Source organism: Carcharhinus amblyrhynchos, unplaced genomic scaffold (assembly GCF_965287045.1).
Source record: "Carcharhinus amblyrhynchos unplaced genomic scaffold, sCarAmb.v2.hapA scaffold_713, whole genome shotgun sequence".
In the NCBI taxonomy this organism is placed as follows: domain Eukaryota; kingdom Metazoa; phylum Chordata; class Chondrichthyes; order Carcharhiniformes; family Carcharhinidae; genus Carcharhinus; species Carcharhinus amblyrhynchos.
Genome location: NW_027650453.1, coordinates 1 through 12,364, shown reverse-complemented (window position 1 = coordinate 12,364; position 12,364 = coordinate 1). Strand labels below are relative to the sequence as shown.

At 53.6% G+C, this 12,364-nt stretch overlaps 2 protein-coding genes across 2 annotated transcripts in view; both read right to left on the bottom strand.

Annotated features, from left to right (window-relative positions):
• Positions 1–7,423, bottom strand: part of LOC145339867 (U4/U6.U5 tri-snRNP-associated protein 1-like) — a 39,931-nt gene extending 32,508 nt beyond the window's left edge. The window contains exons 1-3 of the mRNA XM_080184399.1: positions 6,957–7,423; positions 4,537–4,591; positions 2,606–2,661 (exon numbers count right to left, since the gene is read on the bottom strand). Of these exons, the coding sequence (XP_080040525.1) occupies positions 2,606–2,661; positions 4,537–4,591; positions 6,957–7,161 (316 nt within the window). The 5' untranslated portion in view covers positions 7,162–7,423. The remainder of the gene's footprint in view (positions 1–2,605; positions 2,662–4,536; positions 4,592–6,956) is intronic.
• Positions 7,424–10,710: 3,287 nt separating this feature from the next.
• On the bottom strand, positions 10,711–12,213 carry LOC145339870 (N-acetyllactosaminide beta-1,3-N-acetylglucosaminyltransferase 2-like). Its single transcript, XM_080184403.1, has one exon. It carries the CDS (start codon positions 12,211–12,213, stop codon positions 10,711–10,713), a length of 1,503 nt encoding a protein of 500 aa, XP_080040529.1.
• Between the last annotated feature and the right edge of the window lie 151 nt (positions 12,214–12,364).

Sequence of the window (12,364 nt, the reverse complement as noted above, 5' to 3'; positions counted from 1 at the left end):
CTGCAGAGTGACAAGTACCAGCGAGGGGCAAATATTGGAGGGGAACTTCCCCACTCTCCTCCCAGTAGGTAGTTGTGGAAGCTCTTGTACCCACTGGGGAGGAGTTCAGGTTGAACCTCTCACAGGTGCTCCCTCAGTGCTGGCAACTCCGGAGTGAGACTCAGAGCAGCAAACTCCTGGCTCAGAAACCAGGGGGCGCAGTTCAGGGAGAGTCAATATTAAACCTAAGGAAATAGACGCCACAAGAACTGCAGTCATTACTCCCTCCATTCTCAGTGTCGAAAACAAGATACTTGTCCCACCTTCAAATCCCAACTCCTCACAGCAACCTTTCCCCTCGGGTTTCAGACTCTGAACAACTGCCCTCTCCCTGTCTGCCCCAGGAAGCTTGCCAACCTCCAGCGTGGCACCTTCTCAGGCAGCACTGCAGCCTCACAGCGCCAGGGACTCAGGTTCGATTCCCGGCTTGGGTCACTGCCTGTATGGAGTCTGCACATTCTCCCCGTGTCTGCGTGGGTTTCCTCCGGCTGCTCCGGTTTCCTTCCGCAGTCCGAAGGACGTGCTGGTTAGGGTGCATTGGCCGCGCTAAACTCTCCCTCACTGTACCAGAGTGTGGCGACTGGGGGATTTTCACAGTAACTTCATTGCAGTGTTAATGTAAGCCTTACTTGTGACACTAATAAACAAACGTTACTTTACTTCACCCACCTCGCTCTTGTTTGCAGGGTATGGGAGGCCATTCGGCCCACCGTGACTGTGCCAACTCTTCGAACGATCTATCCAGTTAGTCCCCCTCTCTCCCCCTGACTCTTCCCTTCCCCAGTATTTCCCAATACTCCCCCCAAGTTCCTGTTGTGAGGTTAGTGTACCTTCAAAGGTTTTTATTTAATTCATGCTCTGAGCCTGAGGTGATGTCATTGTTTGAAAGAGAATAAAAGCTGTGGGTAGGTCAGTTAACAAGGATTGATTTCCTGTTTTGGGAGTGGAGTTAGCAGCATCGCTGAAAGAGATGTCTCTCTCTCTCTCTTCCCAGTTTTATCCTGCTTTGGAAATTCATTTGTTTTCCCAAAGGGTGAAAATCTGCTACTGCGGGGGGGGTGGGCGCAGCAAGTCCCGAGTCTCTCTGGTGTTTTGGGAAGCTGCCTTGTCTTTGGAGCGAATCCGAAAACTGCAGACTTCAGCCAAAGGATTCCATTTCCAGCATCACGTGAGCAGTAGACTGTGCTGCATTGAACCTGTTAAAAGGTTTTTGTCTCTGGGTAAAAGCAGATGCTGGAATCTGAAACCAAATGCTGGAAAATCTCAGCAGCAGGTCTGGCCGCATTTGTAAGGAGAGAAAACAGCTGATGTTTCGAGTCCAGATGACCTTTTGTCTATGGGTTTTGGTTTGATTGGAACATATTAGGTATATTTATTAAGGACTATCCATTATAGTGGTTGTTTTGTTTCTTGTTTGTAATTGTAAAGTCCTTGCTAATTTTCTTACTATACGTGTTAACTATATTCTTAAAGAAGCTTTGTCTGGTAAAAGCTCCATTGAATCATACCTCAATTGAAACATCTCATGTTTATCCCAGCCAAATTCAAGGTGTAAAACTTATGATTCAGGCGGGTTCATGAAACACTTTGGAGTTTCTGACCTGGAGCCATAACACTATTGAATCTGCTTCTGCCGCCCTTTCAGGCAGCGCCTTCCAGATCACAACAACTCACCCCTTGATTCAAATTTTAAACCCCTCGATTCAATCTCCCCCTTTAAACTTCCCTGCTGTAAGAATAATCCCAGCTTCTCCCAGTCTCTCCACATTAATTAGTGCCTCTCTCATTCTTTGAAACCATTTGATTTGATTTATTGTCACATGTATTAGTATACATGTGAAAAGTATTGTTTCTTGCACACTCTGCAGGCAAAGCATACCATTCATAGAGAAGGAAAGGAGAGGGTGCAGAATGTAGTGTTACACTCACAGCGAGGGTGTAGAGAAAGATCAACTTAATATGAGACAGCTCCATTCAAAAGTCTGACAGCAGCAGGGAAGAAGCTGTTCTTGAGCCAGTTGGTTCGTGACCTCAGACTTTTGTATCTCTTTCCCAACGGAAGAAGGTGGAAGGGAGAATGTCCGGGGTGCGTGGGGTCCTTAATTATACCGGCTGCTTTTCCCGAGGCAGCGGGGAGTGCCTTCACCAGAGAGTGGGGAATCTGTGGAACTCTTTGCCGCAGAAGGCTGTGGAGGCCGGGTCATTGTGTGTCTTTAAGACAGAGATAGATAGGTTCCTGATTAATAAGGGGATCGGGGATTATGGGGAAAAGGCAGGAGAATGGGGATGAGAAAAATATCAGCCATAATTGAATGGCGGAGTAGAATCAATGGGCCGAGTGGCCTAATTCTGCTGTTGGGTCCTATGGGAGGTGTAGATGGAATCAGTGGATGGGAGGTTGGTTTGCATGGTGGATTGGGCTACATTCTCGACTGAATGAACCCATTCTGGCAGTCTCCTGGACCTCTCTCTGTCCAATCTTACTAATACTCGTGACTCTCCCTGCCCCCGACACGCCAGGCTTCCCCCCTCCCCACCCCACCAACAGTGTCAAAACGTCACTCACCTTTCTTCGATTCTTGTACCTCCAGTGGCTTCAGACCGAGCTTTGCTCTCAGTTTGCTGTACAGAACATCAGAGAACAATTAGAAAGACTTGTATATTTTATATATAAAGCCCCTTTCACACCCTCAGGATGCTCCCCAGAGCCAATGAAGCTCTTTTGAAATATAGTTGCCGCTGTAATGCAGGAAACCTGACGGCCAATTTGTACACAGGAAGCTCCAACGAACAGCTTGGGGCAGGGTGGGGGGGGCCCTCAAAATAGCACCGATGCAAAGTGACTTCTTGCAAGCTCTGCTCATCAAATGATCTAACCTCAAAAAGAGAAAATGCTGGAAAATCTCTGGCAGCATCTGTAAGGAGAGAAAAGAGCTGATGTTTCTCACAGCTGAGAGAGCGGGTCAGCTGGACTCGAAACATCAGCTCTTTTCTCTCCTTACAGATGCTGCCAGACCTGCTGAGATTTTCCAGCATTCTCTCTTTTGGTTTCAGATTCCAGCATCCGCAGTAATTTGCTTTTCCACATTCTAAGTCCATCTTTCACTCTCGTTCTATACTCCTGGAATTTCATTGTTCATTAAAAACTTCAAACTTATTTTAAACTCTAACAACGTTGTAATTAAACCTCTTTGAGAACAGCTTCTTCCCTGCTGCTGTCAGACTTTTGAATGGACTTACCTCGCATTAAGCTGATCTTTCTCTACACCCTCGCTATGACTGTAAAACTACATTCTGCACTCTCCTTCCCTTCTCTATGAACGGTACGCTTTGTCTGTACAGTGCGCAAGAAACAATATTTTTCACTGTATCCCAATACATGTGACAACAATAAAATAAAATTAAAATCAGATATTGACCACAGAGTGCTGAGAACACCCCGTTTGTCTTTCTATAACTGCCCCTGAGATTTTATATATCCTAAGTATTTGATTTAATATTGTCACATGTATTGGAACACAGTGAAAATGCTACTATTCGAGTACACAGAGGTGAAGGAGAGGGTGCAGAATGTAGTGTTACAGTCATAGCTAGGGTGTAGAGAAAGATCAACTTAATGTGAGGTAGGTCCATTCAAAAGTCTGACAGCAGCAGGGAAGAAGCTGTTCTTGAGTCGGTTGGTACGTGACCTCAGACTTTTGTATCTTTTTCCCAATGGAAGAATGTGGAAGAGAGAACGTCCGGGGTGCGTGGGGTCCTTAATTATGCTGGCTGCTTTTCCCGAGGCAGCGGGAACTGTAGACAGAGTCAATGGATGGGAGGCTGGTTTGCCTGATGGATTGGGCTACATTCAAGACTCTGTAGAGGTAGAAGGTTAAACATCTCATCCAAAAGATGAACCTCCCGATAATGTAGCACTCCTTCAGTGTGACACCCGGGACTGTGGGCCTGGGTCTTATGGTCAAATGAGACTCTAAACCACCACTTTCTGATTCAGAGGGTGGCACAGTGGTTAGCACCCTGACTCACCGTAGCACAGTGTTTACCCTCACAGCGCTGGGGACCCAGGTTCGATTCTGGCCTCAGGTCACTGTAGTTTCCTCCCAAAGATGTACAGGTTGGGTGGATTGGCCATGCTAAACTGCCCCTTAGTATCCAAAGATGTGTAGGTTTGGGGAATTAGTGGGGTAAATGCGTATGGTTACGGGGTAAATCTGGATACGAAACGGTGCAGGTTCAATGGGTCAAACGGAGACCTTCTGCACTGGGATTCTATTCTGTGAGAGGGAGGCAGAGACACAGACTGGCATGTGAACACTGCATTACACAATTAGCCACAGCCACTGGTCTGCAGTGCCTGTTCAGAGAAGTCAGGGTGTTTAGGAAGTACGGCTGGGAGATTCACACGGCTGAAGGGTCTTATCTCTACGCTGTACGTTCACTGCACACAAAGGGGAGAGGAACAGAGGGCAGCAGAGGAAGTATTTGTTCACTCACTTGGACTCTTCAATGCTGAGAGAGGTATTGGCAGCACCTGATTTCGCTCCCGGAGCTAAAGATTGAGAGAACGGGGAGATAAGAAGAAGGTTCATTAACTGGGGACAGAAAACACAATCACCCAGCCCTGCCCCTATCCATTCTATCGGTACACAGAGAGAGAGACATCCCTCTCTAAAACCCCGCGGACAGTCAGAGACATTCCCTCAAGCCCGAACCGCTCTCACCATCATCAGCACCATGTTTTTAAAAAAAATTTATTTACTGGATGTGAGCATCGCTGGCCAGGCCCCACATTTACCCCCGGTCCCTAATGGTGACACAGTGGGTCAGCACTGCTGTCTCACAGCGCCAGGGACCCCGGGTTCGATTCCCAGCTTGGGTCACTGTCTGTGCAGAGTCTGCATTTACTCCTCCCCAGTGTCTGCGTGGGTTTCCTCCAGATGCTCCAGTTTCCTTCTGCAGTCCAAAGATGTGCCAATTAGGTGGATTGGCCATGCTAAATTGCCCCTTTGTGTCAGGGGGAACTAGCCAGGGTAAATGTAAGGGGATAGGGTCTGAGTGGGACTGTGATTGAACGTGATGGGCCGAATGGCCTCCGTCTGCACTGCAGGATTTTAAAAACATTGAGTAGGAATGAAACTGTCCCTTGAAAAAGTGTACTTCTTTCTGTGTACCCAACCAATTATACAAAATCAAATTAACTGAGGGACAACTTAAAAAGGGGCAGCTCCCCAAAAGGGGGGAGAACCGCCTGAACCAAAAATCAAAGCAGAAAAGAAACTTAAAACGTCAAATTAAAATGTGATTATCAGGGTCTATAATAAACACCAGCCCCTGTGATGCCCAGAGGGCACAGAAGGCAGACACTGCACCCGTGGACACTGCATTCTCCCTTTCCAGGGACACCCAGCTATGAATGTAGCCGTGGTAGAGGGGTAGACAGTCAGGATGGACGACCCCGACGATCGCCCGCTGTCTGGACCTGTTCATGGCGAGTTTCACCAGGCCCAGGAGCAGGTTCAGAAGGAGGTTGCCATCCTGACCCACTCCCCTCCGCACCAGGTGCCAGTAGGTCAGGAGCGTGGGACTGAAGTGCAAACAAAACATTAGTTTTGTTTCAAAAGTTTGTGTTTTCAGAAAAGGGTGTGCAACCTATAACATATAACATAGACATGGTCCACGGACTCCGCAAGATTGCAAAGATCTTGGAGATGGCAATTCACACACTTGGGAGTCCATGACTCGCCATCGTGAACCCGCTGCAGTCCCTGTGTGGTGTAGGTACACCCACAGTGCTGTTAGGGAGGGAGTTCCAGGATTGTGATTGGACATCAGCCCAGCCCCCCCTCCCCCCACCTATCTAGGTGGTAGAGGTGGTGGGTTTGGAAGGTGCTGTTGAAGGAGCCTTGGCGAGTCGCTGCAGCGCATCTTGCAGATGGTACACACAGCTGTCACTAAGTGTCAATGGTGGAGGGAGTGAGTGTTTGTGGTTAGTGTGTCGATCGATTGGGGCTGCTTTGTCCTGGATGGTGTCGAGCTTTTCGAGTGTTGCTGGGAGCCGCACCCATCCAGGCGAGTGGATCATTGCACTCATGACTTGTGTCCTTGTAGATGGTGGACAGGCTTTGGGGGGAGTCAGGAGGTGAGTTACTCCCCACAGGATTCCCAGCGGACAGTCTTTGAGGGGAGTCAGGAGGTGAGTTACTCTCCGCAGGATTCCCAGTGGACAGGCTTTGGGGGCAGTCAGGAGGTGAGTTACTCTCCGCAGGATTCCCAGTCTCTGACCTGCTCTGGGAGCCATGGTATTTATATGGTTGGGTCCAGTTCAGTTTCTGGTCAATGGTAACCCCCAGGATGTTGATAGTGGGGGGATTCAGTGATGGTACCCCCCAGGATGTTGATAGTGGGGGGGGCATTCAGTGATGGTAACCCCCAGGATGTTGATAGCGGGGGGATTCAGTGATGGTAACCCCCAGGATGTTGATAGTGGGGGGGCATTCAGTGATGGTAACCCCCAGGATGTTGATAGTGGGGGGGCATTCAGTGATGGTAACCCCCAGGATGTTGATAGTGGGGGGGTTCAGTGATGGTAACCCCCAGGATGTTGATAGTGGGGGGGATTCAGTGACGGTAACCCCCAGGATGTTGATAGTTGGGGGGATTCAGTGATGGTAACCCCCAGGATGTTGACAGTGGGGGGATTCAGTTACACCATTGAATGTTAAGGGATGGTGGTTAGAGTGTCTCTCACTGGTGATGGTCAGTGCCTGGCACTTGTGTGGTGAGAATGTTTCCTGCCACTTGTCTGCCCAAGCCTGGACACATCACACAGCCAACCTCCCTCTCCCAATCACCGTGATGCAGTTTGTCACACAGACACCCTCTCCCTCGAGGCAAGGCCTCTCCCTTTCTCTCACCTGCCTCCTCGGTCTTCTCCTTCTTGATGCGGCGCTCGGGCTGGCTCTCCCCTGGTGCTGCCCGCCGCTCCCTATCCCGGTGCCGGCGCCCCTCGCGCTCCCGGCTCGCCGCCCGCTGTTTCCGCTCCTTGTGTTTGTGCTTCTTGTGGCGCCCGGAGTCTTCGGCGCCGCGGTCCCGCTCCCGGTGCTTCTTGGAGGAGCCCATGGTCACAGGGATGGGGGGGTGCTTGTGTGGCCCTGACCTGCCCTTAGGGAGCGAACCCTGACCTTTCCTTGGGCACGAACTCTGAACCCTGACTCCCCCCGGGAGATGAACTCTGAACCCTGACCTCCCCTCAGGAGGCAAACTCTGACCTTCCCTTAGGAGGGCATTCCCTGACCCTTGACCTCCCCTCAGGGGGGTGCGAACCCTGAACTCTGAACCCCCCTTCAGGAGATGAACCCTGGCCTTTCCTCAGGGGCGAACCCTGAACCCTGACCCCCCCCCCTTAGGGGCGAACCCTGAACTCTGACTCCCCGCCCCCCTCAGGGGCGAACCCTGAACCCTGACCCCCCCCAGGGGCGAACCCTGAACTCTGACCTCCCCTCAGATGGGGTGGGGGCCCAATATGCCGGGAACGCACACTAGTCCCTCGGGAGCGCGGCCTGGAACACGGGAGCGCGCAGGACAGGTGAAAAGTGGCTCTAACAGTTGGGAGCGCGCTTCACAGGGGTTGGGGTCCCAGACGATGTTATCGGGGACGCGCAAAGTGCGCCCGCGGCCTCGGGAACGCGGAGTTCCCGGCTTCTCCGGTAAAACGTCGCCTCCAATCAAGATGGCCACCCACGTCCGGTTCACCCTTCACCCCAGTCTGACGCAATTCCGCTCATCCCCTTGGCGCACGAAGACGCATCTTCCGTTCCTCCGCCAACGCCCCTTCTCCGTCACTTCCGCTTTTACACCATCGTCACTTCCGTCCCTTCCGCGCCTCAACACCGCCCCTTTTCCGTCACATCCGCCTGCTAGCTCCGCCCCTCTTAAAGCAGCTCGTTCCCTCGAATGAAAATTGTTTTTTCTCTCCCCCAAATATGTCAACTATCCCTTCTTTTGGCTTTCACTCTTCCTCACCTTCCCAGCCAACGCTAATTCCCCCCTCTTTTTTGAAGTTCTGCATTCACTTGGATTTAAGGTTGCACAACGCAAAATCCCTCCCCTCTCAGAAGGTGGACATTCAGCCCATCACACACAGACTGGGATCCCCCACATTTAACAGCTGTAAATAATGGAATAAAAACAAAAACCGCTGGGAAACCTCGGCGACTCTGGCAGCATTCTATAACGAGAGAACCCTGCCTGTTTAAGGGAGTAAGGAGTCTCACAATAGGTTACAGTCTAACAGGTTTATTTGACAGTAAATCCACGAGCTTTCGGGGTGAGTCACCTGACGAAGGAGCAGCGTTCCGAAAGCTAGTGCATTTATTATCAAATAAACCTGTTGGACTTTAACCTGATGTTGTGAGACTTCTCACTGTGTTTACCCCAGTCCAACACCGGCATCTCCACATCACGCTTAAGGGAGGCCATTCAGCCCATCAAGCCTACACCGACAACAATCCCACCCAGGCCCTATCGCCACAACCCTACATATTTGCATTAAATTGATCTTTCTCTACACCCTCGCTGTGACTGTAACACTACATTCTACACTCTCTCCTTCTCTATGAATGGTATGCTTTGTCTGTATAGTGGGTAAGAAACAATACTTTTCACTGTATGTTAATACCTGTGACAATAATCAAATTAAATCAAATCAAATACTTATTCTACTAATCCCAGGTCACTATAGACAATTTACACAGAAACATAGAAGATAGGAGCACATAGCCCTTTGAGCCTGCTCCCCCATTCATCACCATCATAGCTGATTGTCCAACTCAATAGCCTAATCCTGCTTTCACAGCAGTGCTAACCCACTGTGTGAACCCGGGTCCCTAGGCACTGTGAGACAGCAGTGCTAACCCACTGTGTGAACCCGGGTCCCTGGGCACTGTGAGACAGCAGCGCTAACCCACTGTGTGAACCCGGGTCCCTGGGCGCTGTGAGACAGCAGCGCTAACCCACTGTGTGAACCCGGGTCCCTGGGCGCTGTGAGACAGCAGTGCTAACCCACTGTGTGAACCCGGGTCCCTGGGCGCTGTGAGGCAGCAGCGCTAACCCACTGTGTGAACCCGGGTCCCTGGGCGCTGTGAGGGAGCAGCGCTAACCCACTGTGTGAACCCGGGTCCCTGGGCACTGTGAGACAGCAGCGCTAACCCACTGTGTGAACCCGGGTCCCTGGGCACTGTGAGACAGCAGCGCTAACCCACTGTGTGAACCCGGGTCCCTGGGCGCTGTGAGACAGCAGCGCTAACCCACTGTGTGAACCCGGGTCCCTGGGCACTGTGAGACAGCAGTGCTAACCCACTGTGTGAACCCGGGTCCCTGGGCACTGTGAGACAGCAGTGCTAACCCACTGTGTGAACCCGGGTCCCTGGGCGCTGTGAGACAGCAGTGCTAACCCACTGTGTGAACCCGGGTCCCTGGGCGCTGTGAGGCAGCAGTGCTAACCCACTGTGTGAACCCGGGTCCCTGGGCACTGTGAGACAGCAGCGCTAACCCACTGTGTGAACCCGGGTCCCTGGGCGCTGTGAGACAGCAGCGCTAACCCACTGTGTGAACCCGGGTCCCTGGGCGCTGTGAGACAGCAGCGCTAACCCACTGTGTGAACCCGGGTCCCCTGGGCGCTGTGAGACAGCAGCGCTAACCCACTGTGTGAACCCGGGTCCCTGGGCGCTGTGAGACAGCAGTGCTAACCCACTGTGTGAACCCGGGTCCCTGGGTGCTGTGAGACAGCAGTGCTAACCCACTGTGTGAACCCGGGTCCCTGGGCGCTGTGAGACAGCAGTGTTAAATGCTGTGTTGGGGGGTCGGTGCAGGTTCAATGGGCTGTAGGGATTGTATGTGGTCTTGGCGATGGGTTCAGGAACTCGATACTGGTTGACTGAGGACGGGATTGAATAACAGGAAGTCTTTATTTCAGCAAATCTTTATAAACAACAGTAATCACAAACAAGCAAACAACAGGTCCACATTGCACAGCGGGGTGGGGTCAGGGAGAACGGGAAACAGCTTCACACACATGGAGTGGTAGGACTGGGCATGGGGGTGGCCCTTCGCTCCCTCTACCCCATTCTATCCCCCTAGGCTTGTGGAATCAGGGTGGCAGTGGATACAAGGGAGTGGCCATTCTCTCCCTCTAATCCCCTCCTATCCCTCCCTTGGGTTGAGGACTCAGGGTGAGACAGAAGACGAAGCGGTGGTGTGTACCCTGACTGCCCTTCTTCCCTCTAACACCATCCTATCCCACCGCAATGAGAAATGGTGGCCCTTCGCTCCCTCTATCCCCTCCTATCCCTCCCTTGGGTTTTGGACTCAGGGTAACTGGAGAGGCAAAGGAGTGGCATGTACTCAGGCTGCCCTTCTTCCCTTGAATGCCATTCTAACCCCCCGATGGCAGCTGATGAGAAAAGGGTGGCCCTTCGCTCCCTCTATCCCCTCCTATCCCTCCCTTGGGTTTTGGACTCAGGGTGACACAAAAGGCAAAGCTTTGGTGTGTACCCAGGGTGCCCTTCTTCCCTCTAACACCATCCTATCCCACCCCGATGGCCATAGATGAGAAAAGGTGGCCCTTCGCTCCCTCTATCCCCTCCTATCCTGCCACACTTCCGTCCCCCCTCAGTCGCAGGTGACATTGGGCTTGTGGAGCAGGCCCCAGAGGTGCAGCATGTCGCGGGGCCTGGGGGTGTGCACCATCAGGAGGTGGCGGGCAGCGCAGGGGTCACGGCGGTGGGTGACGTTGCTGCCAAAGCTGCGGAAGCCGGGGTGGTGCACGGGCAGAAGGCCCAGCTGGCGCAGGCACATGCCGGTGTAGACATCATCGATGGGGAAGAGGGGGAGACGGCGGGCAGCACGGGCCAGCCAGGGGGCCAGGCCAGCCGAGTACAGGACCCCGGCACCGCCAGCGTAGGGCGGGTAGTAGGGGCCACGGTAGAAGGCGCCTGGCACGTAATACTTGAGGGCCGGGTTGCGGCTGGGCCGGGCACCCAAGATGGTGTCGCCCAGGAAGAGCTGGCGGTTTTGGTTAGACCGCAGGGACCTCACCAGGCGCAGCAGGCCGGCTGTGTTGACCAGCACGTCGTCGTCCCCCTTGAAGACGAAGGAGCGAGAGAAGGGGCAGCGGCTGGACAGCCACCGTTGGAAAAGCACCTCCTTCAGGGTCAGGTTGAGGAAGGTGTCACGAAAGGCCCACTGCAGGAGGTCGCCGTATTGGCGGCTCTCACAGCCCAGCAGGGTCGTCAGGCTGCCCGGGCCTTCGGGGAGACCGAGTAGGAAAATCAGGCGGACTAGGCCTTTGGCCTGACCCGGGCCTCGGGCCTGGCCTGGTCCTTGGACCTGACCTGGGTCTCGAGCCTGACCTAGGCCTTGAGCCTGACCCAGGCCTCGAGCCTGACCGAGACCTCGGGCCTGACCTCGGCCTCGAGCCTGACCTAGACCTTGGGCCTGACCTCGGCCTCGAGCCTGACCAAGACCTCGGGCCTGACCTAGGCCTTCAGCCTGAGCTGGGCCTCGAGCCTGACCAAGGCCTCGAGACTGACCCGGGCCTCGAGATTGACCCAGGCCTCGGGCCTGGCCTAGGCCTCGAGCCTGAGCTGGGCCTCGAGCCTCACCTAGGCCTGAATCAGGGGTCTCGTTTAGACCCCCATCCCAGGCCCTGCCCTGGGCCAAACGCCCCCAGGTCTGGCGGATAGCCTGTCGCCGGGCAAAGCTCTGGGCCCGGCTCTTGATGGCCAACAACAACAGGGGCCTGCCGCTGCACCAGCCTGGCGGGGGCTCCAGCACCAGCGGGTAGGCCCGGCAGTGCCGGTACGTCAGGAAATCCTGCATGGGCTGCGGCAGCTGCTGGAAGTCGGTGAAGGTGGTGGACAGTTGGGTGTCGGGCCTGCACTCCTCCTCCTCCTCCTCCTCCAGGGTCTGGGCCTCGGCCAGCTGCCGCTTCTCCCGGTTCCACAGCGACTCCAGGGGGCAGTCAGACCTCCAGAAGGGGGTCTCCGTCCACGGGGACACAGTGGGCTGATCCCCCGCGGGGCTGCGGTAACTCCACAGCACCAGGAAGATCACCCCGTTCGTCAGCAGCGCACAAACCAGCCACAGTAACCACCTCTTCCTCAGCAGGTTCATGGCCAACCTGGGGGAGAGAGAGAGAGAAATATTAGTGTGACGGAGAGAGAGACAGAGAGAGAGAGGGACAGAGAGAGACAGAGAGAGAGAGAGAGAGACAGAGACAGAGAGAGACAGAGAGAGAGAGAGAGAGAGAGAGAGAGAGACAGAG

Bases quoted from the DNA above. Each gene is read 5' to 3' on its own strand.
- LOC145339870 (XM_080184403.1), bottom strand. From the start codon at position 12,213: ATGAACCTGCTGAGGAAGAGGTGGTTACTGTGGCTGGTTTGTGCGCTG.